Source organism: Didymella exigua (genome assembly GCF_010094145.1).
Source record: "Didymella exigua CBS 183.55 unplaced genomic scaffold M421scaffold_34, whole genome shotgun sequence".
Taxonomy (NCBI): domain Eukaryota; kingdom Fungi; phylum Ascomycota; class Dothideomycetes; order Pleosporales; family Didymellaceae; genus Didymella; species Didymella exigua.
The window spans coordinates 84,007-99,127 of record NW_022984808.1 but is presented as its reverse complement, the minus strand read 5'-3'; the positions used below and the strand labels follow the sequence as shown (position 1 = coordinate 99,127).

Here is a 15,121-nt window from a genome sequence, read left to right as displayed (position 1 = left end):
GACACGAACTCGTCAACCTCAGATAGATGCCACGTAGATATAATGAAATGATTGGTGCCTTGAGACTCGATTTTCTTGGGTCATTCGCGATTGTCGCGTTGCGCAGGCGCCAGATGATGCTGGAGCAGCCGGTGTACAGTCGAGGCTTTCATTCCTGACAAAAGTTATGTCCATTCACCACCGCACCCATAGTCGACAATATTATTAAGGCGAGCTTGCAGAAAACTATGCCCTGTTGCGTTCTGTCGAGGTTGTAGCTTGCAACGTCACTGCCATGCGGAGACAAAGAGTGCCAGCAGCGACCGCCTTCACCTGCTTTCTTCCACGCTCGTTTGTTTACAGACCCACTAGTGTCGCCTCGAACCTCACCTCCCATTTGCACTGCGCGCCCACACTCCCTTCGCTAGATTCACGCTCGCTCACTGTCAATCGACAACCACACTCGTTTCCAGCCCCAGCTATCATCAATCTTCACTTGACTTCTTGACTTCTTGGAAGCCCTCAAATACCTAACAACAGCAAAACAACCGCTCATACATCTTACAACATGAAAACCACGATCTTGTCGCTCGCCTTCGCCCTCAGCGCTGCCGTGTCCGCCGTCCCAGCTATGCAGGCTGCGCTCGAGCTCGCCGTTCGCGACACGCCCACCAGCACCATCGATTGCAACTTCTGCACCGGCATGCTCGACTTCTGCCTCAAGGTAGGCTCACGCATATACATGTTTCATCGAATTGCAACACTGACCGTGATGCAGAACGGGCACACTCGAGGCCAAGAAGGATGCAAGCAGAGCTGCCGTGAGCACGTGTGCCACCGTACTCCTGAGGTAAGTCTGATTTACGGCAAGGTAAAGACATCACTGATATGTTTGCAGTGTAAGAAGTGTCATGGCGAGTTCGACAAGTGTCCGGAGAAGTCGCGCTATCTTAATTAGGTTCAGGCGGTAGCGGCAGCTCTAGTGGCAAGACGGGAAGTCTTGGAGGCATTCGGTGATATCTGGAGACTATGATTTGCAGGAACATGGATGTCATTTGACTCAATCTTGGTGTGCCCTTTGCCGGCACACCGATGTAGATCTAGCATAATCAATGCATCGTTCATGCACCTCTTGATGCTCCACGTGAGTCCCGGAGGTCTCCAGTGATGCTCCTTTTCCTGTCTGGCATTTCTGAAACGAGTAGTAGTCAGTCATTCTGTAGACTCTATCGTTGCTTCTCTGATCGTTAACGCACATCAAGAACTATTCACCTGCATGAAACCCTTCCGTGAGGACGGCTATCTCAGACACGTCGAATGCAATCAGGATTCTACTATCTAGAATGCTCGCAGCCGGTCAGCCAGTGGGTCCTTCCACATCCAGAGATAAAGCGGTATGGTACGAATGCAGCCTGAACGTGCAGTGACTGCAGGGACGGATATCCCAGAGTGCCGCCTGAGGGCCTAGGAGAAGCCGATAAGCTGGGATGTGAAAAGTGCGATGCCGGGCGTGAAGTACGCAAAGAGGTAGGCAGCATACCTGAATTTTGCCTGCTGGCTGGAAATTCTCGTGGCGCGGCTGCCAGTGAGCTTGCTGCTGACGAAGTAATTCTAGGAAAGAACAGAAACATCGTGACCAGATTTTTCACGGGTTGTCTTAGCCGGCGTGGCAGCATCCGGAAGAACAAGGTGCCCTTGTGGTCTCTCGTTCCCAGCCACTCTCTTAGCGGGCCAAAGCACAAACTGGTTGCGGTCAGAGGTCCAACATTCTGGCAGGCATGAGCGCTGATGGCCAAACACATGGTCGAATCCACGAACAGTACTACGCTGACACCCAACGGTGTCGCAGCGACTGCAAGTTCTTCGTGCAGCTCAAAGCTCCAAAGCTGGTTCTTGTCGACATACTCCCATCGAAGGTCCCATAGTTGAAGCATTGAATACATACAGGCGACAGTTACGCCTGGGTTTGAAAGCTGAAAGATTGCGTGTCTGCAAATATGGTGGTACTGGATCGCTCTTGGACAACAATCGGAAGGCTCATGAGTCATGACCCGCCGGATGTTTGCGTTCGAACGAGCACGTCGAGCAATCAAATACAGAGTAAATACCGCCTGTACCAGATATGCAGGCGTCAGCGTAAGAGTAGTAAAGACATCCCTGCAGCTCTTGCGCTTAGATAGATTCCTCTTGCGGCGTAGGGTAAATTTGGTGAGGTCGGGTATGGGAATGCTGCCTGGTGTGCAAGTCCCATGGTAGAAGAAGAGTTCCAGTTCCAGTAATGATATTTTCCATGGCGGTCGCACCATGAGAAGGCTGGCTCTGAGACCGTGCTCAATCGTCTTCGCTGGAAGTGGCATCAGCATACATGCCCAGAGCTCTGCTGAGGAGTATTGTCACCTCCCGTGATGAGCTCCTGTGCCTAACGACCAGCCGCAGGATCCTCAAAGTGGCCAACAAGAGCCGGAAAACAATCGTGATCGCGATCCATGTGGGGTGGGTTGCAGCCGCCAGCTGGAAACATGTCTTTTGCTTGTCTGGCAAACTGAGCAAGGGCAAAGCAAGCGATTTGAAATTATTCCTGGGACGCCGCGGGACTGCCACCCTTAATGGCATGTTTCGGTGCCTAGTAGTTGAATGGCTAGCATGTATACTGTAATCTCCTACGAAAACATCGCAGACCTGGCACTATAAGGCTTGTATTCGCAACTGTCTGCGGTGCTGATAGTCTTCCACCGGTTTAAAGCCACAAGGAAAGCGTATGATCCCATCATTATACGTCTGCCTTGACAGCATGGAACGGTGCTGCATAGCCGCCAGGACTGGGCGGGGTAGGTACATGCAAGTTGGTGTCAGCTCCATCACTATTTGTCCTGCCAATTTGTTCAACAGTTGCTTACAACTGTTGTCTTGCGACTGTCGTCAACTTCGATCAGATCGTATTGCTCAAGTAATCACCTAAGCGTCGAGAGCTTTCAGCATCTCAGCGACACTCGCAAACTTCTCCCGTTCTTTGCCCTTCTCTTTTCCGCGCACTCTTTCTGCTTCATCGATTTTCTTCCAATCAGCCCAGCTCAGAGGTCGCACGCCTTTGGACTCGACCTCGGCCTTCACACCAACCCAGCCTAGGTGTGTGCTCTTGTCTGGACCATTTGAATCGTTCAGAAACTTCGCATTGTTCTCCCAGTCGTGCGCAATAATGTCCGCAGACGTAAAAGCGTCTTGCATTGTGCTGGCAATGACTCCAGTGGGACCGCGCTTCACCCATCCTGCACAGTACAGACCGGGAATGTGACCAGCAGTCAGACTACCAGGGCCGACACTCGGTGAGACAATTCGCCCGTGGATATCGTTCGGTATGATGCCAAGTTTTGAGTCAAAGGGCACGCCTAAATCGGAAAGGCCAGGTATAGCCGTAGACTTGTAGCCCACTGATCGAAATGCGAGCGAGGCAGGAACTGTCATTTCCTCTTCTGTGGCTTGTACACGTGCAGAGGGGTCGAGTGGATCGGCATCGGGTAGGAATTGCTGCCTCCAGAACGTCATGGACGAGAGGTGATTCGATCCTTCTTCAGCATTCATTGAGCGAGGTGCCTTCAAGAAGTCAAGTGTCCATGATCGTTCAACCTCCTCTGGTGTGGCTATGCTGCCTTTTAGCAGGACTTCGGCGGTGCGCTTCTGCACTCGAGGCAGCTTCTTGATTTCGGCGGGGTAGAAGGATCGATCGATGTTGTGGAAGGCAACATAAGGAATTTTCATGAGCTCGCGAGCTTCTTTGACTGTGAACGCAACCTCGAAATGTCAGCGTGGAAATGATCTGGTGGGGAAAAAGCACTTACTTGTAGAGGCCCCCGCCTGCCAACTACCCTGACGTGCTTGATCTTGCTCTCTGCCAAGGTCTGAATGGCCTGCTCTGTAATGTCTGTTTTCCTGAGATGATCCAAGGGCGCCAGGAGAATGCGCGCAACATCTAATGCCACATTTCCTTGTCCAACAACTACGGCGTGCTCTCCGCTCTGCAGGTCTGGCTGCAAGTTCTGAAACTGCGGCAGCCCGTTGTACCACCCCACAAATGCTCTCGCAGAGAAAACGCCGTTCAGATCCTCTCCAGGTATGCCCAGTCTTCTGTCCTCATCTGCACCGTACGAGAACAGCATAGCATCGTAGTGAGGCTTCATCTTCAGCAGCTCGATGTCGTGGCCTACACGCACATTGCCAATGTAGTTGAAGCGCGGCGACTGCGCTACCTCCTCGAATGTGCCCTGACAGTTCTTGACCTCCGGATGGTCTGGTGCTACACCAAACCTGACCAGGCCGTAGGGCACTGGCAATTGCTCATACATGTCGACGATAGCATCTTGCACTTTGTGTAGGAGGCGATGTGCTGTATAGAAACCGGCAGGCCCAGAGCCTATAATGGCTATACGAAAGCCGTTTCGAGGAGGTACTGCAGTGCTATGTGCATGGCGCTGGATGGGTGGAGACCTTATCGCTGACTTCGGAATGCTCCTCAAAGGTCGTGGTGGGGATGCGGTGAAGCTACTGTGGCTTCGGGCCTGGAGTATGCCATCTTCACGTGTGATACGCGCAGCTTGAGCTGATACACGCCTAGCGCAGCTGGCACAGACGTAAGGCGATGGAAGTATGCTTTTGTTGGTTATCATCTTGTGAAGAGTGAGGTACATGTGCGATGTCATCAACCGAACACTTCAGGATGACTAATAATCTGCCGAATCTCAAGATGGACTTCAACGCTTCCCTTTAATTGTCGTAGATACAACTCAGCTGTATTCGCATAGGTTTCATGTCAGATCCACTCCGATTCCTACTCAAGTCACCGCCATCTCGGTTTGTAAAGCTGGGCGGCTCGGCCTTTTCGCGCGCAGAACGACCGACAACCATGGCACGTACCTTGACATGCACTCCACCAAGGCACGAGTATCGCCGGTGCCCCACATGTTCCCAAAGAACTAGAACTTGAAAGCGTTGAAGCAAGCTCAGCCAATTCAGGAACACGTCCGTCCTACCCGCGTATCAGCATGTCATGGGCAATACGGCACGCTATCGCGCGGGAAGTTCGCAGCCAAGCGTTGTCCCGGCAACGAGGTATTTACTACATAGCTCCTCAGATCCTCGCGCAGCTAACGCGTCCATCGCAAGCATTCCTTTGCTAAGCGAACGCTCTCACTTTCCTTTCCGAAGGTCGCGCAAGGAAGGCCCTCATTCCTTGCCTGCCGGAATTGCCAACATGGGCCGCTGGCAGCCCTATCTCTACTCGGCGCCGGAGAGGCAGTCGATGAACGACCCTCGGGACAGCTTCAACCCCAAGGCTGTGACCATGGCCAGTCGCATGCCACCGTCGCCACCGAAGAAGAAGCGTGATGGCCCCCTGCTGGACTTCAACAAGCATCCTGATAGCTACCTCGTCCTGCCTTATGGAAAGACGGACGTCAAGCCCATGAGCCCAAAGACGAAGCTCTGGATCAAGATTGCGCGATGGACTCAGCTGTTCTTCCGTGTATGCAGTCTCTTTGGTGCTGTAGGACTGCTGCTCTGTGCCATCTTCATCAAGGGTGCTCAGGACACTGAGGGGTGGATCATGAGGATTCCCGTATGTGAAATTGTTGGACATGTGCGATCAAGTGACTGACAAGTGTAGCCCGGTGTCGATATCGTAGCATGCCTGTATGCTATCTACCATCTCGTTCGTAGTCCCAAATCGCGCCCTCCGGCTAGCTCAGCCAGCTACCACTTCTTCGCCTTGGTCACCGACGCTGGCTTCATCCCTTTCTACGTCTACACTCTTCTTCTTTCGCGCCGAAATGCCGAAATGGAAGCTGGAACTACTGGACGCTGGAGGACCTTATTTCCTACTGATGACGAGACGAATATCATCCTCCTCACAACCTGGCTGACTGCGACGACTGCGGCAGGACTTCATTTGATTTCCGCGTTCCTCGATATGTACCTCATCGTCATCTTCAGGAAGATCTCCAAGCTGCCACCTGACATGAACCCGCTCGAGGACAATCTGACTCGCAGAAAGTCGAAGCACAAGGCCAAGAACTCGTCGATCTCCGCTATCACACCCTTCCTCGACAATGACAAGCGATTGAGTGGGCAGAGCACGACTTCAGTTGACAGGAATTCGCAGTCGGACCCATTGCTATCGCACGACGTCCCAAGCCCCACTAAGACTCAAATGTCGTTTATGCATACTCGTAGCGACTCGGAGACAGCCTACTCGCCGCACACGCCTCAGTCAGCTCGTGAGTCTAAGGAGCGCTTCTCGATGTACTCGCAACCCCAGACCGCTCGCCAGTCTCGCACAAGCCTGGCGCACCGTGATGACATCTACCGCCGAGATGACAGTGTCGACAATGAGACTTTAGCTCAGCGTAAAGCCTTCCTTGCACAGCAGGCGAAGATACATCAACACGACAGGAACAACTACAATGTTACGTCCTCGTCCAACCAGGACTTCTACACACCTCCCACGACCGCCCGTAGTGAAAAGCCTGCTGCCGTTGGTGACATCGCCCTCCAAAGGATCAGTCGTGAAGATTTACACGATGACAACTGGATTATTCATCCTGACGACGATGACGAGCAAGGCAACGATACTCGTTACTTGGCTCCCAAGCAGTCAACCTTCGCTCAAAAGAAGGGCTACGCCGCCGTTTCTCCTTACGATGTATCAGATGTCGAGGATGAGATTGACCGACCGATGATCCCTCAGCCTCTGCGCATGAATCCACCAACTCCCCATCCTACACCTCCTCCGGTTCCGAACTTCGACAGCAAGAAGAACACACCGCCTCCCTCCAATCTCAAGCGCACGCAGACAACGACCTCGATATCCACCGAAGCCACCTTCAACCGCTCCCACTCACGTGGCAACACACCAAAGTCGCGGTACTACGGTGACCTGAAGGCTGCAACGGCCGGTGTCAAGAACAGCGGCTCGACTTCGAACTCTCCTGCGACTTCACCGAAGAAGGGCTCGCTCAAGAATCAGCCTAATCACCTCCCGAGTGCAACTGCACAGTACACAGTCAATACTTCTTCTGTCAAGAACGGCCTGGCGCAGAACACACCCTTCAGCCTTGACAAGAAGTCGTACACAAGCGTGCGCAAGACCGGCGAATTCAACCACACACCTGTAAAGGCGGTTTCGCCCCGCGTAGTGAGCAGGTCTGGCATCGACTACGTCAACCCCTATGAATTCGACGATTCAGATCTCGGTACCCCAGGCCGTAGACGCGATGCCAGTGGGAAAATTGCAGAAGAGGGTCGTGGAGGAGCATGGAGCAACACTGGATTAACGCACCGCAAGGCCAGCGGCGTTGGCTACGCTTTTTAGTCGCGCATATACCTGTTCGCAACTGGCGTCACGGAAATGTGCTTGTATGATTTGACGGAACTGCAAATGTTCGGAATACCTTGGAAATGGAGATAAGATGTTTGTACATGAGATCAGGATTTACATAGCGCTGCAGCAGGCGAGACGTGACGAATGCATTGGTTGTTTCGAATTCAAACCTCGGCTCTTCTAAACGACGACGTGACTGGACTTTGTGATACAGGACAGCGCAATGACCTTGGAAATCTGCCAGAGTCAGTCAGCAGGCAGCACAGTCCCACGACACCAACTCAAAGCCTTCTCACAAACACGCGTTCACGCCGGCTGCCGCGTTCCAACTCCCGAAACGGTGGTTGCCATGTGCCTGAATCACTTGGAAACGCGAGTGTGGAGCATCGTTGACTGATAGCGTCTGTAATTCAGGCACACATAAACCGGACAACAACGCAAGAAAAACAGCGCCTCCTGCTTGACGCTCTGACATGCAGCAGCCTGGAGGAGCGGCCCAGCACATATGCTGCAAGACTTTCACGAGCCGTGGCAGCGGCTGCATTGCATGCGCTTAGCCAGGCATCTGGTCAAATCACTTGCTCGCGCGTGCACCCGCGCCGGGAGCTCGCCACCGCTAATAAGCACGCGCGTTTTCTGGGGCACTCGTGATCGCGCGGCACCCTTCAGGCACGCTCGACGTTGGGGACCACTCTTCCCCTCTTCACCTGTACGCGACGCGCCGCTGAATCCTCCTCCTGGGTGCTCTGCGCTTCCTTGTGTTCTTTGCTCTGCCTCTCTGTTCGGTTGTTTGGGGCTCGGTCCTTTCTAGGGTGACGCGAACGGCTTGTCCTAACTCATCAGCACGCGCCCAAGCCTCCGAGAACACGTCCGTGGACCAACCCTCCCAATCAATCACCCCGCCATCAGGGTATCTGCTCCTTGTCTGCGTACACTGCCCAGTTATTCTATTGTTCCTGTATTACCTCTTGGATCCGGATCAGTTGTATCTTGCGTTATATCACATTGGGACCCTACCCCGCCGCCACGATGCGTAAGTCGCGTCTCTAGCACGATCGCGATGAGCGTCCACTTACGACATGCATCACAGAGACCGACGCCGCTCACTCTATAGATATAGCCAAGCCACATATATTGGATGTGCCCGAATCGCAAGAGAGTGTAGCATCTACGATCTCAAGCACTTTCTCTGGACCAGCTCTAGCATCGACCTCGAGTAACCTATCCTCAGATCAAGATGTAGCTTCATCGTCTAAGTCCAATGGCCAAGCAGTCTACAGTAACCCTGTGCAAGAGCCAATGTCAACCTCACCAAGCCGCATCTATGGTCACGTCGCAAGAGTAGATGCACCCCAGATCGACACAGCCGCTGCGAACGCGCCGCAAACCGGTCACACAACAGCGATCCCCATGTCGCTGGTGTCCCCTACCGCTCAGGGTTTCAAAAGGAGTGCAGATGGGTTAATGAAGGGTGACAGGTCATCTACAAGTCCTACGGAAAGAAATTCTGCACACAAGCGGAATAAGAGTATGGATACACATTCAAACACTCGAATTGGAGAGGTGCGTGAAGCCTTCCAACACACGGCCTGTATGCAGCTAACCTATATGGAGCTATCCGCCCAACTCAAGACTCGTCTCTCATATGCAATGGTCAAGGTGCAGAATGGCTGGGAGAAGCAGTCTCTGGAGGAGCTGGAAGAAGTGCACTCGCAACGTGGATCACCCAACTCTGCACCTGGTGGTGATTCTCGAGCCGCATTTGGCTCACCCTCTACCACAGACTATCGACGAAGGCCAAGCGCTATCTCTGACAACTCTGACTACATGATGATATCTCCAGCTTCTGAGTCGGCGCAGTCACATGCAGTCAACTCAGGTGAGTCTTGCAACCTTAGTGATACGTTCTTGTACTGACACTCCTTAGCATACTGGCGATTGACTAACAAGCCAGCAATAAATGCCGCCGCCAATCTGATATCTATCACAGGTGGCAATGCACTTGCCCCGGCTTCCGAGTTCGAGTTTGTAAGGAGGCGTAGATCGAGCACCACACATCCACCTCCATCTCTGCTTGGTTCAGCACAAAGAAAGCACCACAGTGATGTGGGTGCCAGTCAACGAGCCCCGACAACACCTCGAGCAGGAATCCTTCGAATGCCGAGTCAGCAAGCAGAGAAGGACGCCGTAGATACACTGTTGTTCATGAGCAGCCCGAAGAACTCTCAGCATTTCCCACACACCAGCCAGGCCGGACACAGCACGCTACGAGAAGGAGCCCCTCAACGACGCGTCATGTTCGAAGCATACCCCCCACAAGACAGACGAATGGCGTATCAGTCTCCTATGCCCACCTCAAGCCACTACACAACCGGACCATACGCACCGCAGCCGGCGCGGTAGTCGGCAGTGAAGCCATCCTGCAACCCCCTAGGACCTTTCAACCCCTCATCTCTATGGCTTGGTGAATGCATTGCATTGACGGCGTTGTGGTGCGGTGATACCCACTTACTTTGTTGCATCAAAGACGTATTTTTACTCCAACATGACAGGGAGACTGTCAGGACGCTTCCTTGCAATTATTGTCCCTTTTTGGAGACTCTTATGTTATTCTTGAGCATTGCACTGTTGTCTACTATTAAGATTCAGAGCCCATAGGTCTGATTGTGAATCAAGCGAGCATTGTAGAAGTAGCAACGACACTTAACGACATGATGAAGTACATTCTGGTTTTTCTGTGTCTTCATGTTGCGTGACAAGTTGGATGTTTTAGCACATATAACTGTTGTGCCCAGAAACCCTGTCAATCCGCAGAAATTGTACAATTCATCGCTAAAGACCGCCCATCTACTCTAAATTCAGAATATGTTTCTAGCCTTCCAGACGACTTAAGACAGTTGCACCATGTTGATGGGGCCTGGGCTTTTGGCGATACGAATGCTTCGCCGAATCTACTCCGACCTTGCGCCTACGTAACGAACCGCAGATCCTCAACAGAGAGTAATCACGGTGTGGTCGTACCCCAGAGTACCTGCTCGATTGCGACGCGCGGTCTGAGGCTCAAGTGTCAACTTCAATTGCAGGTTCCAATTCCCACAGAGCTCGTGGAGGACATCTCGAATGCATTCTGCCTCAACACCATCTCACCACTGCCATTTCCGGCCAAGACACAAGAGCCGTTGCCCAGACATCTCAAGAGCCTCAACTTGTTTTCTTCCTATACAAGACCAATCCATACGCACGTCAGTCCCACCTTCTGATCGGTGTTCCTGCATGGCCGCTCCTGCCATGGTCGTGCGGGAGTCCGCTTATGAGGTCATCCTTGCTCAGTGGGTCGCATCGACTAAAGCAGCACATCAGCCCACAGACGCTCCGGCTTCGCGTGCCCGCAGCAGTCTTAGTCATTGTTGCAAAACGTTTAAAACCTCTAGAGTGCCACCTGCGCTTCTCAATTGACTTTTTGCTCCCCGTTCTCTTTGTTCCAGGACCAGTATTCGACAAGCCTCACGCGTTGCTGAGCTCACACCTTTTCTGAGGGAGCTTGAGCGCGGACCACCACCGACCTCCGATCGCAGAGCAATCGACAAACGTTTCACCGACAAGAGCGACGATATGTCGGTTTCTGCGGCGCTAAAGGCTAGGGTCAGGAGGCCCAGCTATCTGAAGAAGATCGCAAAGGCGGAGGATCTGATTCACCACTTCCCCAACGATGCGTACATTGGGTGGTCTGGCTTCACAGGTGTTGGTTACCCCAAGTGAGTGGAGCTCTTTTCCACGTTAGCGACTCAATTAGAAAGGACTAGGCAGTTCGTTTGGAAGAGGAGGAATATTTGGAGTCACTTTTGTGGAGATGTGACGTGGTTTGGAGCTGAGCGTACGCCACGGTGGAACAGAAGTTGAAGACGAGCAAGATCGCCGAGACATCTCCGACTCCACACGTTGCATCGAGAAAGTGCGGCGACTTGGTCTCGCATCGAGCAGTCATAATTCCAGGGAGGCTAATAATGCACTTTCAGGAAGATCCCAATTGCCCTCGCAGAACATGTCGAGAAGAACAGTCTTCAGGGCAAGCTCAAGTACAACCTGTTCGTCGGTGCATCGTCTGGCGCAGAGACTGAGAATCGATGGGCGAGAAACAACATGATCAATCGCCGCTCGCCGCACCAGGTCGGTAAGGATATTGCCAAGGGAATCAACAACGGCAACATCAAGTTCTGGGACAAGCATTTGAGCATGTTTCCTGTGGACTTGATGTACGGTTTCTACACTCTCGAGAAGCCACAAAACCGCCTGGATGTTACCATCGTAGAGGCCTCAGCAATTACAGAAGATGGTGGCATCATCCCGGGTGCGTCAGTTGGGGCGACACCCGAGCTTGTCCAGATGGCCGACAAGATCATCATCGAAGTCAACACTGCCAGCCCCAACTACGAGGGTCTTCACGACATCACAATGACAGATTTGCCGCCCAACCGAAAGCCATACCTTGTCATGTCTCCCGAGGACCGCATTGGTACACCTCACGTCCCAGTCGATCCGGAGAAGGTTGTTGCCATCGTTGAGAGTGACTACGCCGATCAGACACAGCCCAACGCTCCCGCAGATGACACCTCCAAGGCCATTGCTGGTAATCTCATCGAATTTCTGGAACACGAGGTTAGCAAGGGACGCCTTCCTAAGAACCTTCTACCTTTGCAATCAGGGATTGGAAATATAGCGAACGCTGTCATTGAGGGCCTCGCAACAGGAGGTGCCAACTTCAAGAACCTGAAGGTCTGGACCGAGGTTCTCCAGGACTCCTTCCTTGATCTGTTCGACTCCGGAAATCTTGACTTTGCTACTGCTACGTCTATTCGCTTCTCGCCCGATGGATTCGAGCGCTTCTACAAGGGTTGGGAGGAGTACGCACCGAAGCTGTTGCTCCGTTCGCAGCAGGTTTCCAACTCTCCTGAGATCATCCGCCGTCTTGGTGTCATTGGGTAAGCACACGCCTTGCGGAAGCATTCGATCTATATTGACTGTTTTAGTATGAACACCCCCGTCGAAGTCGACATCTACGCCCACGCCAACTCGACCTGTGTCATGGGCTCACGCATCCTGAATGGTCTCGGCGGCTCAGCCGACTTCCTCCGCTCTGCCAAATACTCCATCATGCACACGCCCTCGACCCGTCCCTCCAAGATTGACCCCACTGGAGTATCGTGCATCGTGCCCAAGGCCACGCATGTCGATCAGACCGAGCACGACCTCGACGTTGTCGTCACCGAGCAAGGTCTCGCCGACGTCCGTGGCATGTCTCCTCGCGAGCGCGCCCGGGTCATCATCAACAAGTGTGCACATCCTGACTACAAGCCTATCCTGCAGGACTACTTCGACAAGGCGGAGTTCGAGTGCCTGAGGAAGGGATGGGGTCACCAGCCGCATTTGCTTTGGAATGCGTACGATATGCACAAGCATTTGAATGAGCACGGCACTATGAAGTTGCCCAAGTGGGATTATTCGAGTACCGAGGCTGGCATGCCATAGGCTGTATCTATAATAGCGAGGAAATGAGTCAACACTTCACAAGAGCTGGGCCTTCCGTGCATTTTGTGATCAGAAAGAAAGTTCTACAGCAGTACGGGAGGCTTGAGCACTCTGCAGTTCGCAAGAGCAAAAATAACCTTCGACCGACGTGAGACTCGAACTCACAGCCTCAGCCTTAGGAGGGCTGCGCGCTACCATTGCGCCAGCCGGCCGAGTCTAATGATGAATTATGGGGGCCAAAGGCACAATAGGTTACATATTGCTCCCTTTAGCGGTAGCCCATACATTCTCTACTTCAGGCTGCCCTTCTGTCGCAGTTCGCAGTGATGAAGTGTTTGTTGGTTGGCAGTTTGCCGATTGCAGCCGGCTGTGGTCCACGGCTTGTAGTGACGCTCGTTGCTGTTCGTTCCAATCGACTCGTTCCTTGGGAGCGCGAGCCTGCTTCAACGCTCTGGAAGACCGACAAGCAGTAGCAGAAAAAGCCGCTCAGAGCGGAGGGTAGTGGCGATGAAGGTGCAAATAGGAAGTACAGCCGTGAAGGAGAGAGACCACAGTTGTGGTAGGTGGCTCGCGCTAGCGCCGCAACGGCACGTGCTCGAGCCGCAACTTCTTTCGAGCGCATCACTTCTACCGTCACAACGACAATCGACTTGGTTAGTTGTGTGCTCCCAGCGTAAGATGTCTGAGTTGGCTGCGTTGCCATCGCTACGTGGAGCACACAACGTCTGCAAGATAGCAACACAACCCTCCTGGCACCATTGCTGTTGCTGTCGCTGTCGCTTTCGCAGCGAACTTCGACGTCCTAACGGGGTATCTGATGCGCTGGCGGCGTAGGAAAGGCGTCGAGATCTGGTGGGTAAGAGTGTGCTGGCCGCAGTGGGGATGACACATGGGCCCTCGAATGGCAGAAGTAACCCCTGCTTGCGAAGTACGGCAGTAGATGATCGACGACTCTATTCGTACGCGTTATCGGCGTCCCTGCAACCTGTCAGTGGTCTGAAAGAAAGAAAGAGACGCGTCGTATTTGTCCTCTTGAAGCTGCTTGGAACCTGGACCTTGTGGAGCTTCACCGCAACCTTGAAACCCTTCTTTATTCCTGCAGTAGTGTTGTCTTCCCCGAACTTCTGATCGACTCTCCTTATCTATCAGCTCCTCCTTATCGGGCTTGCACTCCGCAACAGCCTTGCGGTACTTATCCTAGAAGGCTTCCTCAACCTATCGCTGCACATGGCGAGCGGATGCCTCTGCGTCGCTCTCCTCCTGTAGCTTCTCTTTGGTCGTATGTTCGCGGTCATTAGCTCTGAGAGCTTCTGACGAGCCTTTTCTGCGTTGACGTCCGATCGTGTTGTGACCCGAGTGGCCTGCTTGTTCGCGTTGACACGCCCGTCGACAGTGACCCAGAGTAGGAAGACGAGGAGGTGTCGCTGCAAACGGATATCGATGTTGTAGCCCAAGACGTACAACCTCGGCCAATGACACCGAAGAGGAAGCATGCGGGGGCCATGCACATAGTCAAGCCATCTTCAAGGACCAAGCGCATGCGTCTCAACAAAGTGCGCCGCCCCACGCTACCACCGGGCTTTTGCCGCGCATCGAATGGCAAAGTAATTACCCTCCCTCATAAGTGCCGCCTATAGGCTCTTCTTCAAGGCCGACTACAAAGACAAGCCAAAGGAACATGTCTGCGAGGATTATATGCAGGACGCCTACCATGACGTGCATCTAAGAGAGCAGATCGACTTGATGGCATGGCAGGTGCTCGCGCTTCACATCAAGAACCTTAAACCCTAGGCATTCCTTGCGGAAGTACCACAAGAGGTTGTCGACCAAGTCAAGTTATTGCCTTGTTTCGCCTTCTGCACCACCACTAGTACGCCGTTCTTCCTACCCTGTTACTGCCGTCGCCACAAGCGGGTCGAGATGATTCGTCAACACTGGAGCCTCATCGGCTTCATCTTCGTAACGCGCCCAACGCGCAAGGAATGGCATGACGGTCTACGCCGCCACAGCTTTTAGAGGTCACACTTGGGTCACAACTTAGTCTGTGAAGCCCCCTTTCCCTCCCACCGCGAGAGTCAGCAAACCAATCTCAATACGGCGACAGACATCAACCGATTGAAGGCTATGATAGAAGACAGCAGCGATGTACAAGAGGCTTTCCTTGCCGTCCGCATGCAATGCGTACACGAGCCAAATATTAGAACTGCTATACATCCGTACGTACGCTAATATCTTGACACAACACAT

General features: G+C 53.0%; 6 protein-coding genes and 1 non-coding gene across 7 annotated transcripts; 4 read left to right on the top strand and 3 right to left on the bottom strand.

Annotated features, from left to right (window-relative positions):
• Window positions 1–547: 547 nt before the first annotated feature.
• On the top strand, window positions 548–937 carry M421DRAFT_8348 (uncharacterized protein; the record flags this gene model as incomplete). The annotated part of the gene is made up of 3 exons (XM_033597549.1): window positions 548–703; window positions 758–829; window positions 878–937. The coding sequence occupies 3 exons, from the start codon at window positions 548–550 to the stop codon at window positions 935–937; spliced, it is 288 nt and encodes a 95-aa protein (XP_033445152.1).
• A 298-nt stretch (window positions 938–1,235) lies between these two features.
• Window positions 1,236–2,023, bottom strand: M421DRAFT_424318 (uncharacterized protein). Its single transcript, XM_033593713.1, has 2 exons — window positions 1,520–2,023; window positions 1,236–1,325 (listed from the first exon to the last, which is right to left on the bottom strand). Exons 1-2 carry the CDS (start codon window positions 1,911–1,913, stop codon window positions 1,318–1,320), a joined length of 402 nt encoding a protein of 133 aa, XP_033445151.1. The 5' UTR covers window positions 1,914–2,023; the 3' UTR covers window positions 1,236–1,317.
• Window positions 2,024–2,934: 911 nt separating this feature from the next.
• M421DRAFT_8347 (FAD/NAD(P)-binding domain-containing protein) lies at window positions 2,935–4,319 on the bottom strand (the record flags this gene model as incomplete). Its single annotated transcript, XM_033597548.1, has 2 exons — window positions 2,935–3,768; window positions 3,816–4,319. The coding sequence occupies 2 exons, from the start codon at window positions 4,317–4,319 to the stop codon at window positions 2,935–2,937; spliced, it is 1,338 nt and encodes a 445-aa protein (XP_033445150.1).
• A 905-nt stretch (window positions 4,320–5,224) lies between these two features.
• On the top strand, window positions 5,225–7,339 carry M421DRAFT_8346 (uncharacterized protein; the record flags this gene model as incomplete). Its single annotated transcript, XM_033597547.1, has 2 exons — window positions 5,225–5,587; window positions 5,636–7,339. The coding sequence occupies 2 exons, from the start codon at window positions 5,225–5,227 to the stop codon at window positions 7,337–7,339; spliced, it is 2,067 nt and encodes a 688-aa protein (XP_033445149.1).
• A 1,038-nt stretch (window positions 7,340–8,377) lies between these two features.
• On the top strand, window positions 8,378–9,751 carry M421DRAFT_103457 (uncharacterized protein; the record flags this gene model as incomplete). Its single annotated transcript, XM_033586906.1, has 4 exons — window positions 8,378–8,397; window positions 8,509–8,911; window positions 8,963–9,227; window positions 9,276–9,751. 4 exons carry the CDS (start codon window positions 8,378–8,380, stop codon window positions 9,749–9,751), a joined length of 1,164 nt encoding a protein of 387 aa, XP_033445148.1.
• A 1,209-nt stretch (window positions 9,752–10,960) lies between these two features.
• On the top strand, window positions 10,961–12,874 carry M421DRAFT_71359 (uncharacterized protein; the record flags this gene model as incomplete). The annotated part of the gene is made up of 3 exons (XM_033596785.1): window positions 10,961–11,103; window positions 11,365–12,327; window positions 12,376–12,874. The coding sequence occupies 3 exons, from the start codon at window positions 10,961–10,963 to the stop codon at window positions 12,872–12,874; spliced, it is 1,605 nt and encodes a 534-aa protein (XP_033445147.1).
• A 140-nt stretch (window positions 12,875–13,014) lies between these two features.
• Window positions 13,015–13,086, bottom strand: M421DRAFT_t110. The gene has a single exon. It is a non-coding gene; the product is annotated as a tRNA-Arg (tRNA).
• Window positions 13,087–15,121: the final 2,035 nt, after the last annotated feature.